The 17,889-nt window shown below is 49.6% G+C and overlaps 5 protein-coding genes across 21 annotated transcripts; 3 read left to right on the top strand and 2 right to left on the bottom strand.

The window, feature by feature from the left end:
* Nucleotides 1-1,436: 1,436 nt before the first annotated feature.
* Nucleotides 1,437-7,577, top strand: LOC100826371 (U-box domain-containing protein 12). 14 transcript variants are annotated; one of them, XR_002962296.1, is made up of 9 exons: nt 1,437-1,691; nt 1,801-1,920; nt 2,017-2,430; nt 2,520-3,620; nt 3,843-3,981; nt 5,663-5,880; nt 5,976-6,525; nt 6,709-6,991; nt 7,096-7,577. XR_002962296.1 is itself a non-coding variant. In XM_003557240.4 (4 exons), exons 1-4 carry the CDS (start codon nt 1,464-1,466, stop codon nt 3,579-3,581), a joined length of 1,824 nt encoding a protein of 607 aa, XP_003557288.1. In that variant the 5' UTR covers nt 1,438-1,463; the 3' UTR covers nt 3,582-3,819. The 14 variants fall into 14 exon arrangements, 1 of the variants encoding a protein (XP_003557288.1); XR_002962302.1 differs by lacking the exon at nt 5,663-5,880 and having other exon boundaries at nt 3,940-3,981; XR_002962300.1 differs by having other exon boundaries at nt 3,940-3,981; nt 5,663-6,525.
* Nucleotides 7,578-7,739: 162 nt separating this feature from the next.
* LOC104581665 lies at nt 7,740-9,152 on the top strand. The gene is made up of 2 exons (XM_010229852.3): nt 7,740-8,231; nt 8,323-9,152. The coding sequence occupies exons 1-2, from the start codon at nt 7,926-7,928 to the stop codon at nt 9,022-9,024; spliced, it is 1,008 nt and encodes a 335-aa protein (XP_010228154.1). The 5' UTR covers nt 7,740-7,925; the 3' UTR covers nt 9,025-9,152.
* Nucleotides 9,153-9,169: 17 nt separating this feature from the next.
* LOC100825746 (uncharacterized acetyltransferase At3g50280) lies at nt 9,170-10,844 on the bottom strand. The gene has a single exon (XM_003557238.4). The coding sequence runs from the start codon at nt 10,742-10,744 to the stop codon at nt 9,308-9,310; it is 1,437 nt and encodes a 478-aa protein (XP_003557286.1). The 5' UTR covers nt 10,745-10,844; the 3' UTR covers nt 9,170-9,307.
* Nucleotides 10,845-12,209: 1,365 nt separating this feature from the next.
* Nucleotides 12,210-15,365, bottom strand: LOC100825439 (zinc finger protein CONSTANS-LIKE 9). Of its 4 annotated transcripts, none has more exons than XM_024457633.1 (4): nt 14,584-15,357; nt 13,449-13,682; nt 12,988-13,286; nt 12,210-12,834 (listed from the first exon to the last, which is right to left on the bottom strand). In XM_024457633.1, the coding sequence occupies exons 1-4, from the start codon at nt 15,022-15,024 to the stop codon at nt 12,708-12,710; spliced, it is 1,101 nt and encodes a 366-aa protein (XP_024313401.1). In that variant the 5' UTR covers nt 15,025-15,357; the 3' UTR covers nt 12,210-12,707. The 4 variants fall into 4 exon arrangements, with proteins under 4 accessions (XP_024313401.1, XP_003557285.2, XP_010228152.1 ...); XM_003557237.4 differs by having other exon boundaries at nt 12,988-13,289; nt 14,584-15,356; XM_010229850.3 differs by having other exon boundaries at nt 12,988-13,367; nt 14,584-15,353.
* Nucleotides 15,366-15,415: 50 nt separating this feature from the next.
* Nucleotides 15,416-17,438, top strand: LOC100842303 (uncharacterized acetyltransferase At3g50280). Its single transcript, XM_010229851.3, has one exon. The coding sequence runs from the start codon at nt 15,779-15,781 to the stop codon at nt 17,195-17,197; it is 1,419 nt and encodes a 472-aa protein (XP_010228153.1). The 5' UTR covers nt 15,416-15,778; the 3' UTR covers nt 17,198-17,438.
* The last annotated feature ends 451 nt before the right edge of the window (nt 17,439-17,889 follow it).

The following is a 17,889-nucleotide window of genomic DNA, read 5'->3' as shown; positions in this document are numbered from 1 at the left end:
GTCCTACTTTTGGTGTTTTGTATTGATGAGGATTACAGGAAAGCTCTGAGGTTATGGCGCGCAGATGTGATCTGGCGAGTAAGATGAGAATGACCTACTTTCCGATTTTCCCTCCTAGCCTTATATACAGGGGGCTAGGTCTCGAGTGTGATAATCGGGTTGGTTACAATCAGATCAATACATTTCGGTATGCCTAGATTACATTGGCTTGAGCCGTAGTTTCAGGTACTCGGGCTTCGTATGCTTGATGGGCCTTCGTGTGGGCCTCATACTGGACTGTAGCAGGTATACGAAGGTTGAGGACCCGAAGGCTCATTCCCTCGTCACCGGCGTTCCCCTCGTCTTTGACAGCCGATTCGGCATTGACAAACGGAGGAACCACGGATCACCGTCAGACATCTATCTTGTGTGTTTTTCACGGTAACATCTTGAAGGTGGTGATGTTGTCCTCGCTTTGTCCTCATCCTGGCGTAGACGTCGTGGCCTACTAGTTCTCGCGACTCGTCTTTTGGTGTTTTTAGTCTTTTCCTTATCAATTCATCGGCAGAGCAGCAGTTTCATAACTTGCCTTGTGAGAGATGTGCCACCGGTCATGGTGCGTTCAACGATATTAGGTTATCAATGTTTGAGGTGGACGATTCATGCGGCTTTTCAAAACCAATGAAATTAGTCGAGCCTATGCAAGCATGGTGCTTTGCAGTTTCGTTACCGGATACATGAAGAAACGTCAAAACACGGAAGATGAATCTATAGACCCCCTCGATTGATCTCCCTTTTGACTTAAAGTAATTACAATGATTAAATTAGCAAATTTTGTGGGCAAATTCTAGTTTAGAACAAAAGGCCTAAAATTTTCCTAGGCTCTACTAACCGGCTGGCTCCGTCATTGTCTACAGATGTCGATTTTGAAGAACCATGATGGAGCTCTATGGTGAAACTTTGTTGCTTATGCTCATTGTCTACTAGGGGAATGCTTGATGAATCGATAAAGCCAGATTATTGTTCTGAAAAATTTGTGGCCGTTGACTAAACCCTAGCCACCCTCTCTGAAAGAAAGTATTGACCTGCATGAGTTCTTTTTGTCTCTAACAATCGATTTGGCTTTGAGAGACAAAGGACCACAAGTTTTACATGTAATTTTGTTATTCTTTTTGTTATAGGTTTTTATATTCTTGACGGCATAATCTAGAAGTGTTTATAATTATAATTGATAATATAACAGATATAATAATTACTAATTAATTACAACACATAGATGATTAAGAAAGCCAACAGACGTGGTGAATGATTCCGAGCCCTTGGATACGGATCGGACGACGGCAGTGCACCTGTTTCTCTGTCTGTTTTGTGGGACCCACCCAACCAAGACGGAGGCAGAGGCAGAGCAGCCGCGTCCATTGGCCATTGCATTGACCGGACCTCTTCTTCTCTCCTCTCCCAAAGGCCAAAGCCCGCCTGCCGCCATGCCCGCCAGGGTCGCCGCCGAGATCGCCGCGCTCCCGGAGCCGCGGGGCCCCCTGCGCCGCCTCTCCGCCGACCTCGCCCGCCGCGTCCGCCTCCTCGCCCCGCTCCTCGACGAACCCTCCTCCTCCCCCGACTCTTCCTCTCCCTCCTACCCTCTCCTCGCCGACGCCCTCCGAGCCGCGCGCGACCTCCTCCAAGACGTCCACCATGGGAGCAAGATCTACCAGGCACGCACACACCCTTCCTGTACTACTACTACTACTGCTATTATGCCGGAACTCCATGGAATCATTCCCCCGTACATAATTTGCATCCACACCCTATCTCACATCACAGGCTATGCGAGGGGGGGATGGTCTTCTCCACAGATTCGCCGGCGTCAACAGGCAGATTCAGGTGGCGCTGGACCAATTGCCCTACCAGACCTTCGATATGCCCGAGGAAGTGCAAGAGCAGGTGCCAATCTGCCGCCTTTTTTTTCATCGGATGGACTGCATTTTTTTTTCACTTGACCACGGACTAACCATATCATGCATGCCATTCTATGCATAGGTTGCACTTGTGCATTCCCAGTTCAAGAGAGCGGCAGCGAGAACCGATTCGCCCGACACGCAGCTCTCGAGGGATCTGGATGCGGCTCTCAGCGACAAGGCCTGCGACGCCGAGCTTCTGACTAGGATCTCGGAGAAGCTGCAGCTCGAGACCATGGCAGACATGAAGAAAGAATCAGTGGCCCTGCATGAGATGGTCATTTCCAGCGGCGGCGAACCCGATGGCTCTCTCGACCAGATGTCCTTCTTGCTCAAGAAGCTCAAAGACTGTGTGATAGCTCAAGCTCCCGCATCCGACACTCTCGGTGGCAGGTCTTCCTCTGTAAAGCATCGGTCTCCGATCATCCCGGATGAATTCAGATGCCCCATTTCGCTTGAGCTGATGCAAGACCCCGTCATTGTCTCTAGCGGCCAGGTACTTAAACCAGCTTTTTAGGCGGCAATACTAGTCCATTCTTCTTCAAAGACAGCACTGTGATTTAATGACCGTTGTCTTCTTTACAGACGTACGAGAGATCCTGTATCCAAAAGTGGCTTGATTCTGGGCACAAAACCTGCCCTAAGATGCAGGTGCCACTGTCACATACTTCGCTCACACCAAACTTTGTCCTCAAAAGCCTGATAGCACAGTGGTGTGAAGCCAACGGCATCGAGCTTCCCAAGAACAAAGCCAATTGCCGTGATAAGAAAGCAGTGAAAAGTTCTGACTATGACAATGCTGGTCTCGTCTCGCTAATGAATAGGCTGCGCAGCGGGAACCAAGACGAGCAAAGGGCAGCTGCAGGGGAGATACGGTTGCTTGCAAAGAGAAACGTGAACAACCGGATATGCATTGCTGAAGCAGGAGCAATTCCATTGTTGGTCAATCTACTCTCCTCTTCGGATCCAAGAACGCAGGAACACGCCGTCACGGCACTCCTTAACCTCTCCATCCACGAGAACAACAAGGCAAGCATTGTGGACTCCAATGCTATCCCTAAGATCGTGGAAGTGCTGAAAACTGGGAGCATGGAAGCCAGAGAGAATGCAGCAGCCACACTATTTAGCCTGTCAGTTGTTGATGAAAACAAAGTAACGATTGGCGCTGCTGGTGCGATACCTCCACTTATCAATCTTCTGTGTGACGGGAGCCCAAGAGGCAAGAAAGATGCAGCAACGGCAATTTTTAATCTGTGCATATATCAGGGCAATAAGGTCCGGGCAGTGAAAGCTGGAATCATCATCCATCTGATGAACTTCTTGGTGGATCCTACTGGGGGAATGCTTGATGAGGCTCTCACTCTTCTGGCAATTCTTGCCGGTAACCCAGAAGGCAAGGCTGTAATTACGCAATCAGAGCCAATTCCTCCACTCGTGGAGGTTATCAGAACTGGGTCTCCTCGGAATAGGGAGAACGCTGCAGCCATTCTATGGTCTCTCTGTTCTGCTGATTCTGAGCAAACCATGGCTGCAAGGGCAGCTGGAGGGGAAGATGCACTGAAGGAGCTGTCAGAGACCGGCACAGATCGTGCAAAAAGGAAAGCTTCTAGCATCCTTGAACTCATGCGCCAAGCACAAGAGGCATGACCCAGAGTGCCAGACAACATATATCTGTCGAAATCCGAGGTTGTGGCCTAAGCTATAGCCAGTTATACGCCTAAATACTAAATTGCTTCTGAATAGTGTCGACACTTGCTACATTTGTATCTACGGAGATCTGCTAAGAATTTATTGTAAAAATTTAAATTGGTTGTATAATATTGTAACTCAGGCCAAGTTGTACTTCATGATAAGAAAATAGTAAATAGTTTTCTGTGTGGTTTAATTTACTGGTCATCATCATTTCAGGTCTCATGCATGAAAATCATTCCCGTTTTGCTTGTAGAACAGGAAAATTTTCTTTAGAAGCAAAAGTGAAACAGGAAGTTGTGTTCCCTTTTGGCAGCTCTGTGCTTCCGGGTAATGTTTCTGGTGGCTTCATTCTGAAGTAAGCTCCTTCTCAGAAAATTCTTACTGCATTTAGTTTTCTTTCCATTTTTCTGTGGGACCACAACCACCCATTACTGTGACTAATGTAGCCAAGCTTCTTTAGAGTTAAGACAACATCATTCTGCTATATGTTATCTCATCTAATTTATTGGAACAACAGTAGGCAGCATTTTCTCTTGACAAGTAAACAGTACTGCAATACAATATTGACATCATATATACTGTCTCATTAGTATGTTGCATCCATGGGAATATGCATCGAAGCAGCCAGTAAACAGTTACTGACTTACTGTATTATTCAATGGAATAAAAAAACGAGTGATGTCATTGCATATGCCACTAAACTTGTTTTCACTATGTGGATAGCATGGTTATCAATCTCAAATTCTAAAAAAAAAAATCTGTTATGCAACCAGAAGGTTCATAACAGCTCTTAAAGAGACAGCTATATGCTGGAACATTAAGAAAGAAGTAAAGAATCCATGAACTCAAATTGACAGTTCCGCACTGAAAACAAAAGTAGACACAAGATGGAAAACATACAGAGAACCAACAAGACAAGATGATGCAGCTCGTGGATCATGTCGTAAAATTCGGTGGTAGCTACTTCGAAGCTACTAGTGCTCTTAGAAGAAATAAAAGAGAGAAAATATTTGACGGGGAAACTCACAAGAGAGAGTAGAGGCAAGATGTGGCCACTTCACCAGTAGGATATATATCATCACTACATTATTATGATATGTGAGTGAAATACACAACACGTTCTGACCATACCTAGATGTCTAGAAATGTTCACATAATCTAGTCTTTTCAGACCATGTCAAGTCATGTCTTAGCATTCTTTTATTCTTTTTGAGAGCCAGAGAAGATCTGGTCGTTTATCAGGACAATGAGTTAGAGTAGATTGTTGGCTTGGGCATCATGCTGCTACTGTGGGGACAAGTGTCCCCGTATTGGTAACCCTTCAAGGCTCCAATTATACCCAATTCCAGCAGAAAGCCATTTCCCCTGCCTAAAAATGTATTAGCAAATGAATGTAGTCACCAGATGGGACAGGCTTCTTCGGCTGGCACGGGGCACCATGCTCCTCTGCGAAAAACAGGATGTATTTGTTTGCAGATGTTGCTAATACCAGTGCTGTTCAGCGGAAATCATTATATTCGGTTGAGTAAAACAGAACATAATTATGACTCTGTTCTGTCGGTGTAAAGAATGTTATCTACTCCTAGTCTCAGAATAGATCAGTCTGAGGTTATTGTTTACATCAGTGGTACTAAACTTCTATGCAGCAGTCTCAACCCCTACCCTTTTTATGCAATTTTTAGGTTCATGTCCATCCGTCTCATCTCTCTAGCTACACATTCTGCATGGTTAGCCATATTCCTTGTATCCCTCTGCATAATTTAGTAAGCGAGACAAGATATGCAGAAGTATAACAATAAAAAAAACAGCCATCTCCTGCACTACAGTATGTCTGTATACATGCACCAACATGGAACATGCAGCAGCCCAGGCTTTCTGTTTGCATGCATCACATGGCCAACCTAAGCAACGCAGAGAACACCCTTCCAAGCTAATCATGCATGCCCATATCATTTGCTTGCTTAATCTCTCTCTCACTTGATGTCTTTGCCCCGCCTTGGACTTAATAATTAATACCACTTCTTGTGTGATGACAGTGACACAGCTAACATCTAATCCTTACACCTAAACAAGTAAGCAAGTTGGGTTGAAGAGATTTAAATGCTGGCCTGGTAGTAGTGTTCAACTTTGTCCTTTGACTCCAACAGCGTGTACCTAATCAAGATTCGTGTACTTGTTACAACCAGAACATGCATTGTGATATTATTCTATCTTCACATGTGATGTTAACTACTGCTAATTCCAGCCTAGCTAGGTGAACTCTATTGGCTCTGCGCATCATGTTGCTACAATTGTATTAATAGATGCTAGTATACTAATTAATATCTTGGCTATGTTATTTGCTACCAGAGGGGGATCTGGATAGGTTTCAGTTGAGAGAATAAGATATGCATTTGAGCAGACCGTACGATTCGGAAATCAACGACCAAGATCAAATCCAGTTTGGTTAGAACTTGTGAGAGATCTGTGGTGGGAAGGGAAGTGGTCTATGCATATTTGATCAGGAGCGTTGGTTCATTTTCAATGTTTGATCTCGAGCGTTGATTACCTGCCGAGACTAGCTATGTTTGTCATTTTGTTTGCAGTGTTTCCCCTATAAAGACCACTAATATAGGGGGAGTGAGAGCTGTACGTGCTACAGCTAAGCAAGGCTCAGCCATCAGGTGACGTACATCATCTGAGAAGAAGAATGGGGCACATTGCTGATCCTGCCGGCGCTGTAGTCGTGGGTTGCAAAGTGCTGCCTATCTTCCACGAGAATGGCATCGTTGATGGTGCGATGAGGAAGATTGCACACAGGATCGACGGGAAGAAGGCGGTCGCTCGGGTGAAGGAGCTCCTCAAGTGGGCTACTCAGGCTAGGCCATACAGCACTAGCGTCGGTGGCAAGAAATGGAAGGTATATATACACATATCATGTTGTTTGATTTGTTTCCTTATGGACTAGATTCCGTTTCTGATGCTTTGTTCGCAAGAGTACATCTTTCTGTTCCTGAAACATAACACATATATGCTGTTTTGAGGTGGTGTGTTGGTCCAATTTTCTGATAGGCTTGGTTTCTTGTTGACTGTCTTCTGTCAGAAGGTCCTGAGCTTCCAAGCTGGTGATGGTGCTGTGACAAAGTGTGACGAGATGAGCTCCGTGTCCGGTAACCAGAGCTTCAAGTGGGACGTGGGCAGCTGCTCGTCGGCGTCCTCAGTACCGTACTCGCCGCTGTCGTTCGCGTCGGCGCTGGCGGCAGCAGCGAAGACGGAGCATTATACACCGTCGAGGAACTACGCGTCAAGGCTGTCGTCGGTGAGCCAGAAGAGCTCGTCGTCGGAGGCCTGCAGGATGGGGCAGTGGATCACCTCAGATTCAGACTGTAAGTGTCTTATACCACTCGGAACCTGTCTGTTCTGTTTTTTGATGAATATTTAGTTAAATCTTGCGGGGCTAATTACTACTATTTGCTTTGTTGATTTGCAGTCGTGGTGCTGGAGCTGTAAGCAAGTGGTAAGATGGAGGCGGCAGCAGCAGCAGCATATACATGCGAGTTGAGGAAGAAGAATTAATGCTGAACATGAGTTGCAGGAAGAAGGCAAGCATTCGATTCATTCGAGAGACAATTAAGGCAGGGCAAGCATGCATGTAGTATGATGGAGGAGTTAGCAAGAAGGCATGCAGTTGATGATGTTTGGATGAATTTAATTGACTCAAATTAATGTACTAGTTATGTTGTGGATGGATGAGTAAGAAGTAATAGTGTAGTTGTAATAATTAGTGGATTGATTTTTTGTAGCAGCAGTAATAAGCATATGAAGCATGCAGTTGCAGCAGAGGTCTAGTAACAGTTGGTGGTGAAAGTTTCAAGTAGAGTGTGTATATATGCTGGCAGTGGGTTTTAAGTAGACTTTGAAGATGACTAGTGGCTAAATAATAATGTAAATGCATGTGGGGTGGTTGCATGTCATCTGATTAAGCATGCAAGCCATGTGTAGCCAGGCAAGTTGACAGAAAAGTAAAACAAAATTAAGAGCAAGAGCTGCTAACTACCATATGCAGGGATGTGTGTGTGTGTCTCTTGACCTCACCACCAAACAAGGCAGGCAAGGCAAGATCCCTCTTTGTTAGAAAAAACAGAGAGAGTAGTGAGAGAGAGTTATCCACAAGCTGCCTAGCAGGGACTCCCCTTGTTTGTGTGGCTGCAAAATTATTTCTTGTGCGAGCAGAGCACTAGATGAGTTCCAGTGAGGGAGGGAGAGCTTCTTATCCAATCCCTGCTGGGCTGCTGGCTTAGCTAGCAGTCCAGAGATGAAATGGCGCCGCCGTCATTGCTGCTGCTGCTGCTCCGACCAGTCGGAGTAACGACGGCGGCAGCCAAGCGCCCTTCACCAATTGTCTCCCGCTGCCGCTTCTCCTCCTCCCTCTCTTCCAGCAGCATCAGTAGAAGTAGTAGGATTAGGAGCAGCAGCAGTAGCAGGAGTAGGAGTAGGAGTAGGAGGTGGTGGTCCGACGAGCAGCTGGAGGATGAAGACGACGAGTTCGAATTCGAGTCCGAATTCGACGAAGAAGACGGCGGGTTTGGGGCCGGTTGGCTGTTGGAGGAGCCATGGTTCTCAAAGGTACAAGTCCGGACATTCCAATTCACTAGCTAGTAGTAGTTGTATGAAGCAATTACAGGCTGCTGCTGAATTCTGGTCATGATGGATGCAGCTGTTGAGGGTGTACGGGTACGTGCTGCCGCTGATCCTGGCGTCCATGCTGGCCTCCACGGGGCTGCGGGGATTCCTCTTGGCCATGGCCATCCCGCTCGCCCAATCCGCCGTCTCCTTCCTCGTCTCTAAGTTCGCCGCCGCTAATACAGGAGAAGGGTTCGGCTTTGGCCGCCGCCGAGACCGAGACTCGTCTTATTGGTACCAAGATGATGATGATGATTCTGAATATTACAGAAGCGATTGGGAAGACGAAGAAGAAGCTGGCCAAGAAGAATTCAGCAGCAACACCTCGGCGTACAGAGATGAAAAGCCATCGGGGATGGATCAGTCAGCTGAAGCAAGGGCGCAGAAATCAGATGATTCCAGCAGCAGAAGCAGCACTAGTAGTAGTGCTGGTTTTGGAGGATGGGACGAGCTCGACCAATACCAATACAGCAGCAGCAGCAGGCGGTCTGCTTCTGAAGCTGCTGCAGGAGCTGATAGTAACACTAGTGCTGGTGGTGGTGATGCAGCGAGAGCGAGGAGCCGGCAGCCTGCCACAGAAACAACAGCAACAACGAGAAGAAGAGGAGGATCGAGAAGAAGAGCTGCAAGAGGAGCAGGAGGAGGAGCTGCTGTGAGGTACAGGCAGTCGCCTCTGTTCATGCGCTTGCTCGTCGCGCTCTTCCCATTCCTCGGACCATGGTTCAGAGTGCTCTGATTACTTATACTATCAATCTTTTTGAGAGGATCTTATACTATCAATCTATCATGCAGGGATTCAGTTCTTCTCCTATTGTCTAATGAATGAATGAACTAGAGTTGTTGCTCTATCCATACATACACAAACCATCAATTGCAACATGTATGTAGACCATGGAATGTTCACCAAAAATTTGACAGCAACATCAAGCAAGAAAATTAAAGGTGAAACGATGATGAAATGACAGCAACACAACAATTGATTGAGCGGATGAGACTCAAGACTGAAATGCAGCTAATACTTAATCTTTCCCATCCTTCTGCTGCTGCTGCTTCGTGGTCAGCACCGGCGGCTTCTCGTCGGGCGAAACAGCGGCCCAGAACTCCTCGTCCAACTCCAGCGCCGCCATATTCTCCGGCGTCAATGTCAGCTCGGCGTCCATGCCGCCTTCATCCCGTCCGCTAGGGTAGAGCGACGTCTTCCCGTCGGACTTGTTCCCCTTGCCGCTCCTCGCCGCCAGTGGCCTCCCCCACCCGAAGTCACACCCGTACATGTCGAACCGCGGCGAGCTCCCCATCATGGTGCCGGCGCGGTCGAAGAACCGGAGGTTGTACACCACCGGCTTCTCCATCCACGCCGCCACCTTCGCCCTGATCACGCCGTCCGTGTGCGCCGCCACCGCCCGCCCCACCGCCGCCGCCGCCCGCCCATGCGAGCCTTCCTCCAGGAGCTCCGCCGAGACCCATGGCTCTGTGCCGATGGCGTAGATGGAGTTGCCGAAGTATGCCGGTGGGAGAGGTGGCTCCAGCCGGCCGCGGTTGTTGATGGCGACGCGGCACACGGTGGGCTGCGTTGCCGGGAGGTTCCGGGCCCGGGTGATGGACCGCCATAGCAGCGAGCTCAGAGCCTGGAACCTCGTCAGGGCCGCCGCGCCGGCGGTATCCCCGGCGGCGAGAAGCTCTTGGCCGGCGCGCTCCTTGAGAGCTCTTAGCGATTCGGCGGAGAAGTGGAGCATCCGTTCGCGGAGAAGCGGCGGGGGGAGGCGCTCGATGAACTCGGCGCTGACGTCGGCGCACGGCAGCACGATGGGCCTCGCCGGGCCGCCGTCGGGGGACCAGCGGTCCAGCAACGGACTTGAAGGTGGTGGTGGGCCGTCGAGGTTGAGGTTGGAGCGGGCGGTTTGGGCCCAGGCGTTGAGGAAGGCCCAGAAGGCGGTGCCGTCGGAGAGGGCGTGGTTGTAGGCGAACCCCAGGAAGATGGCGCCGTCGGCGGCCAGCTCGGTGACCTGGACGGCCAAGAGGGGTAGCTCGTGGCCGTCGTGGTTGACGGCGCCGTCGAGCGGGAAGAAGGATTGGACCAGGCGAGGGACGTCGGCGTCCGGAGGGATGACGTCGGCGATGGAGACCCCGTCGGCCACGGCGTGGATGAGCTCCACGCCCTGCCCGCCGCAGTCGATGGAGACGGAGCAGCCACCGCAGGGGTCCTTGTCGGTGACGAAGCGGCCGGCGACGGGGTAGTAGGCGGCGAGGGTTTCGGAGAGGGCGGCGGCGAGGTGGTCGACGACGGCCGCCGTGGAGGACATGGACGGCGGGAGGTACAGGAGGCCCTTCTGGATGTAGTTGGCGGAGAGGAAGGAGACGTCCCACGTCGTCAGCGGGATCCTCCCATGCCGCGGCGGCGGCGGGCTCACCGTGCGCGTGGACACCACCAGCACCGCCATTGACGCCGGCGACGGCATTATTCCCCAATTGTGAGTGAATGAATTGAATTGACTGGTTCAGATTCAATTCGATTCTACTGGATTCTGTCTGTCTGGTGGGTCAATGCACTGCAGGAGCCCACAATACAAGTAGCAGGAGCTTAGATATTTATACTCTACGAGTACCAGTGCCCGGTGGTGGTTGTTAACTGATCACATCACATGACACCCAATAAAGCTAACAAAGCTTGACCTTTTCTTGCCAAGGACTTGGAGAAGACCAATAAAAATAAAGCATGAATTATTAGCCGGCCGGCAGGCACGTGCGTACCCTTGCTTACAAACTCAATCAATGTTCATAGAAATACATACACTAGTAAAAATTCGTATAAAAAAGACTGAGCAAAAACGTTTACCATTCACCCTGCCTAGGTAAGCAACTCCAATGGTATCTCTCAAATTTTGTCCCAAAATATCCATTTTTTGATTATTTGGGAGAGCAAGTTTACATGTGTCCTTCCCATATCCACCCTCGTCACCCAACCACATCCTCAAATTTTTCTGTCAAATTAGTTTTTCCTTCTCTTTATCCTTTCTCCTCTCTTTTTCACTTTTTCTTCTTCTTCTCCCATCTTTTGTTGTGGGGCCGGGGCAGACAAAAAAGTGCACCGGACAATGTTCGGACATCCCAAACCTCTCCCAAATTTGGGACAAGTTTGGGGAATGTGTCCGGACAAACATGCCATTTTGTCCGTTTAGGGGGTGCCATTGAGAGATGATTTTGAAAGTAAAATGTTCATATCCCCTAAATATGACATTTGGGATAGCTTTGAGATGCTTAGGAGGATTAATCTGGTCAATGCCACGTGTGCATATAGGCATGCATGCATGCTTCCAAATCTTTCATGTTCTTTTGGTCAATACAATGTCATGCATGCAGCACGTCTAAGTCTCTCTTTTTTTTAAGTCTGTTCTTTTGTCTTTCATATATGCATGGTCCATCGTCATACCTGACGAAATCGATCAGACAGGCTGCGACGAATTAGTTGCAGCTCGATCTAATACTAATTATAATTTTAACTTACATGAATTCGTACAAGAATCTATACAAATTCACGTAAGTTAATTTGGGACGGAGGGAGTATAAAGTAAGCAAGTGCTGTAACTTTAACCAGCTCTATAATCTATCTAAACAATTAACGAAGGGCCGAGGAAGCTGCATGCATGGACAAGGATCAATGATCGTATATATGGACTACGACTTGCAATTGCAAGAAATTTCACAGAAGGTGCCTGCCTGACTCCAAGACTAATTTGCAGCAGATGGAGTATGTATGGCTAGTAGCTGCAAGATATATCAAGGAGCAGGTAAACGACCGACTAATCCAAACCAATGTGTTCCTGGTCAACCCAACTCAAAAATACTTTAATTTCGTTTGGAAGGACGTTGAGATATGCCCACAGGATTTCAGAGAACAAATTTCACACAGCAACAGCATCAGCATAAAGAGAAAACTTGATTTTATTCACCCATGCCAGAAATGATCATCCATGTATATATATAGCTGACAAGGGCTAGGAATTATTACAATTTCTCCTTTTTTTAACAGAGTCGACCCAGAACTATATCTCTCTAAAAGGAATCGTGTCAAAACGAAAAAAGGCCAAAAGATGAAAAACAAACTAAATGGGAAAAGAGAAGAAGGCCTAAATATGGTGCAACAGTGTCTTCTCCGCACAAAACGAAAATATGTATGTGTCAAGTGGAGAAGATTCTAGCTAATTAACCTAAGCATATGAATAATGTGTATGCTGTACTCAAGGCAAGGGAGACCAGCTAGCTAGCATTTTATAAACCGATCAAAAATTGAATGAATGGATGAATGTTTTTGAGATGAGAGTATGTTTGGTTTTGTGTTTTTATATGCAGTGTGTATGAGCAGGAACAAAAAGAAAAGGAAAGAAAGTGGAAATTTGGTTTTGAATGAATGGATGGATGGATTTATGGTGAATCAGCCGAGTGGAGTATGTGCTGGTTTTCATTGGTAGCCTTTGCGAATCTTCCTTTCACCCGCTTTCGCGTGTCGGCTCTCGCCTTACGGGATGCGTACATGATCTGCTTGCAAAACCTGCATAAAAAATTCACGCACAATTCATTCAAACTTGCATTTGGCATCTTTTTCAAATTAGAAAAATCATCGAATTAAAAATTCGGAGACCTGCATTTTTAATTGACCAAGTACTGTCATAGAAGATTCAGAGGCTGGATTGAGGACACATACTTTCTGTTCTTCTTCTTCTCGTTGTACCTGAGCTTGGCCCTGTCCCTCTCCTCTCGCTTCTTCGTCATGGTGGTAGGATCTTGCTGCTGAGCCCCCGACATCGTCGATGATCCCTCGCCGCCGTTGATCTGATCCGGTGGCGGCGCTTGTGGTGGCGATATGGTTAAGAAATTAGCACCAGCAACAGCAGGAGGAAGGACGAAGCTGCAGCCAGCCGCAGCTGCGGCCCCCCCGTCGAGGAGCTGCAATTGAGGATCCAAGGAGTGCAGGAGAGAAGTAGCAGACGCCATGGCTGACTGCTGCTGCAGGCATGACAACGATGATGAACAATATGATGATGATGATGAGAAAATGTGGCAGACCGATGACGACGGTGTTGGCTGCCCAGAAAATCAAACTAAGTTCAGACATCCTGCGTATGCATGTACATATGGTTAATAAACTAATTTGTCCTTAATTACCTCAAATGCGAGTGAATTATTATGATTGGCTCCTCCTCCTGCAGCAGCTGCATGATGACCAACAGTACCAGTAGTAGCAGTATTGGTGGTGATATTCCAATCATGATCAGAATTAGGACCAACAAAGCTGCTGCCATTAACACCTGCTCCTCCTCCTGATGATCTTTCTGCACCTGTAATTGTAGCAGTAGTACTAGGGGCAGTACTCCCACCTTCGCAAATCTGCGACCCATCCTTCCGTGCATGAACGCCACCATCAGAAAACAGAACCAGTGTTATGCATGATCACGGCACTTGATTACATGTAGCTAGTATATTCATGATTTATCTTTCAACATTTTGTTCAGAGATGCAGGTAAGAGAGAGAGATTAATCGATTAGCCCAGCCTTCATCCTTCCATTCAATTAGCTCTTGCCAATTATATTATATGGGGCATGGGCCAAAGAATATTAATCGCTCAAAAGAGAGAGAGAGAGAGAGAGAGAGAGAGAGAGAGAGAGAGAGAAAATCATCAGATGAAGGTCCAACTCCCCACAGCATCAAATGGACATTAAATTCAGAGAATATCAGACACCAAAATGGACATTCAGAGAAAATCAGGCATTCATGTAATTGTGGAACATATCTATACAAGTAGATGTGATCTCTTCTTATTATATGATCATGATATTTCCCATACACATTTGAACTGTACATCAACACAAAAGAAGATCACCCACACAACACAACCGATCATTAACTATATTCTTTTAATGGATTCGAAAAGCTGCAGGAGCTCGATGGGGGGATCACCAGTCGATCGATCGATTTGATATATTGCACACACAATGACACTATTAGCTAGTGCCGATGCGCATCTGAGGATTATCGATCAATCGAGTGCGTGATGGTTGCCCTAAAATTCGTCTCACGAAATTAAACAGGACGTGATCGTCAGTCTGCACTGCAGCCATTTCGCATCGCAATAAGTACTACTCCCCTCCGATCCATAACAAGCGTCTCACCGATTTTAGTACAGAGTGAGCGACACTTGTTATGGATCGACAGATGGAGTAATTCATGATTGATTGAATCTTAATTAAACAGGTAGGGTAGCTGAGAATGATGGATGAGAGCATGGTGGTAGATAGATACCTGGACAACGTCTTGTAGGATCTGCGGCAGCTTGTCTGCGAGCCAGGCATCGAAGTCCTCCTGTGCGGGCGGCGCGTCGACGGAGAGGAGGCGGAGGACGTCGGCGGGGGTGGGGCAGCCGGTGTAGTGCGCGACGGGGCAGCTGGCGGCCCACCCCTCGGGCGGCGCGCGGTGGCCGGCGCAGCCGAAGCAGAAGGTGAACTGTCCGCCGCCGTCCTCCGTGTCGTGGGCGCAGCGGACGGCGGCGGGGGCGGCGAAGCAGGAGTCGCAGAGGGGCGCGCGGGAGTGGTTGGCGGCGAGCGCGCTGGCGGCGTGCACGGCGCCGTCGCACTCGAGGCAGAGCCTGGCGGCGTCGGCGGCGCAGAAGACGACGGCTTGCTCGGCGGCGCAGTTGTTGCAGGCGCCGTAGGCGAGGTGGTGGTGGCGGCGGGGGTCGTCCATGGCGGGCAGGCGGCTCGTGCGGATCAGATCTGGTGGTGCAACTCTTCATCTATCGAAAGGGTCAGCCGCTAGCTCGATCGGGGGCGGGGCGGCCGGCGAGGGAGCTAGCGGCGGCGGAGTGCAGCCCGGTGGATGTAAATTAATAGGCGGAGGGTGGAGGGATTTAGTTGGCGTTCAACGGCGGCGGTTTGCGGTGATGGATCTCTCCAGCAACTTGGATCCCTCATCCATAACTAACTCCCCCGCCCTATTCGATCTGTTAGCTTAATTAGCTGTACTACTAATTGTTACTACCTGGCATACTTTGCATGCATGTTTACTAAATTTGGTCACGAAATCTAGTCTCCTTTGCTTGCTCTCAAATTATGCTGTGAACTGGATGTAACATTGTGCAACGGTTTGTAACGTAGTACACATGATCTGTACAAGTTTTTGTGGTTCTAGTGATAGGATATATGCTACATGCCCATAATTTTATTTCGTTGGTTTAGTTTTTTCGTTGGATATTTAGGAGCTTGAGCGGCCGGCCGCGCCGCGCATAATCTTGGCCTAGAGTCGCCACGTGTCCATTCAGTCCCAATCAGCATCGTAGCATCGTGCACACTCTAGCAATCAGTTTCGAACGGTCAGTCAATCTTGGATGCCTTAATTGTTCCTTTTTCTTTTCCACACGAAACACAGGCATAAAACAAAAGGGGAGCCATCGCCGGGGCGGCAGCAGCAGCTTGATGCTACTAGCACGCCGCCGGCGTCCATGGCGGTGCGGGTGCTCTCCACGCGCACGGTCAGGCCACCGCCGCCGGAGACGCCATGCTCGCCGCGGCTGCGCATCATCCCGCTGGCGTCATGGGACGTGGCCATGCTCTCCTGCAACTACATCCAGAAAGGCCTCCTCTTTTCCCCACCACCGCCATCCATGTCGTCCACGGCGGCCCTCGTCCAACACCTCGCCGCGGCACTGTCCGAAACGCTCGCCGACTACTACCCCGTCGCCGGCCGCTTCGTCACCGACAAGCACCACGACTCCAGCGTCGGCTGCTCTGTCTCCATCGACTGCGCCAGGCAAGGCGTCGAGGTCATCCACGCCGTCGCCGACGGGGTCTCCATGGCCGACGTCATCCCGCCGGACGCCGACGTGCCACCCGTGGTCGAGTCTTTCTTCCCGCTCAACGGCGCCGTCTGCCACGACGGCCACGAGCTCCCCCTCTTCGCCGCCCAGATCACCGAGCTCGCCCACGACGGCACCGTCTTCCTCGGCTTCGCCTGCAACCACGCGCTCGCCGACGGCGCGGCCTTCTGGGACTTCCTCAACGCCTGGGCCCAAATCTCCCGCTCCGGCAGCCCGCCGCCGTCTTCTCGCCGGCGCCCCTTGCTGGACCGTTGGTCGCCATCAGCGGCGAAGCCCATCGTGCTGCCGTGCGGCGACGTGGCGGACCTCATCGACCGCTCCCCACCCCCAGGGCCGCCGCTGCGGTCGCGGATGCTGCGCTTCTCGGCTGACACCCTGGCGGCGCTCAAGAACCGCGCCCGCACAGAGCTCCTGGCCTCCGGGGATGCCGCCGGCGCGGAAGCCCTGACGCGGTTCCAGGCCCTGAGCTCCCTCATGTGGCGCTGCATCACCCGCGCCCGGAACAACCACACCCTTCCGCCGGAGACGGAGACGAAGAGTACCACGACGTGCCGCGCGGCCATCAACAACCGCGGCCGGCTTCACCCGCCGCTGCCGCCGGAGTACTTCGGGAACTGCATCGATGCCGTCAGCACGGACTCCGTGAGCTCCTCGGACCTGCTGCTTCTGGGACACGGGTGGGCGGCGGCGGCGGTGGGGCGTTCGGTGGCGGCGCACACGGACGAGGATATCAGGGCGCGGGTGGCGGCGTGGGTGGAGAGTCCCGTGGTGTACACGGCGAGGTGGTACGACCCGCGTGGGACGTTCATGGGGAGCTCGCCGCGGTTTGACATGTATGGGTGTGACTTTGGGTGGGGGAAGCCGGCGGCGGTGAGGAGCGGCAAGGCTAATAAGGTCGACGGGAGGGTGTCGCTGTACCCTGGACGGGAAGGCGGCATGGACGCCGAGGTGTCCTTAACCCCGGAGCACATGGCGGCGCTCGAGTTGGACCACGAGTTCTGGGCAGCCGTCTTGCCGGAGCCGGGGGGGAAAGCGAAAGCCTGAAACTCTATACTTAACTGCTTGCATTCAACAATAATCTGAAGAATGTTGTGTTGATGTTTGCTTTACAACTTCTTTTGACCAGGAGCTGTGTTGTCGCTGGTCAATGCTTGCTTAATTTTATTAATTTGCTCGTCTCTCAATCTTTAGACCACAATGTAAAAGGGTTTCCGGTGATCGATCATTTCATCGCGTCACCACCTTATTTTGCTTGCCGCCAACTAATTTTATTTTTATTATTACAGTTTTCTGTGTTGTCAATAATGAGATACTTAATCCAAACCTAGCTCTATAACAGTAGGGAACGAGGTCATGTGTTGCTAAAATGAACTTATTCAATGCGTCAAGAATAAAGTTGTGAGAGAGCTGCATCTTACCCTTTCATCTCCTCCCTCCATTTCAGATTTAACAGTCAAGGCGAGTCAAGTGCCTAGATTTAGCAGGTTTTTAAAAGCTCACAGTTTTTCAGATACGCATCCAAATGAGATACTCCTTCTTAACATATGATTCGGCATTTTACTATTTTTTGAATTTTTCAAAATGTTTTTAAAGGGAAAAAGTAACTTACTGGTGATTTTGTCAAATGCAAGTGGTTTCGGTTTGAGCATGTCCGCCTATATTCAACATGTACACCGCGAGGGGCAGAGCGTGTTGAAGATGATAACAAACCAAAAATCTACTCCCTCCATTCCATA

Source organism: Brachypodium distachyon, chromosome 1 (genome assembly GCF_000005505.3).
Source record: "Brachypodium distachyon strain Bd21 chromosome 1, Brachypodium_distachyon_v3.0, whole genome shotgun sequence".
NCBI lineage: Eukaryota > Viridiplantae > Streptophyta > Magnoliopsida > Poales > Poaceae > Brachypodium > Brachypodium distachyon.
Note: the sequence above shows the minus strand (reverse complement) of the source record. Positions and strands in the feature narration are given on the sequence as shown.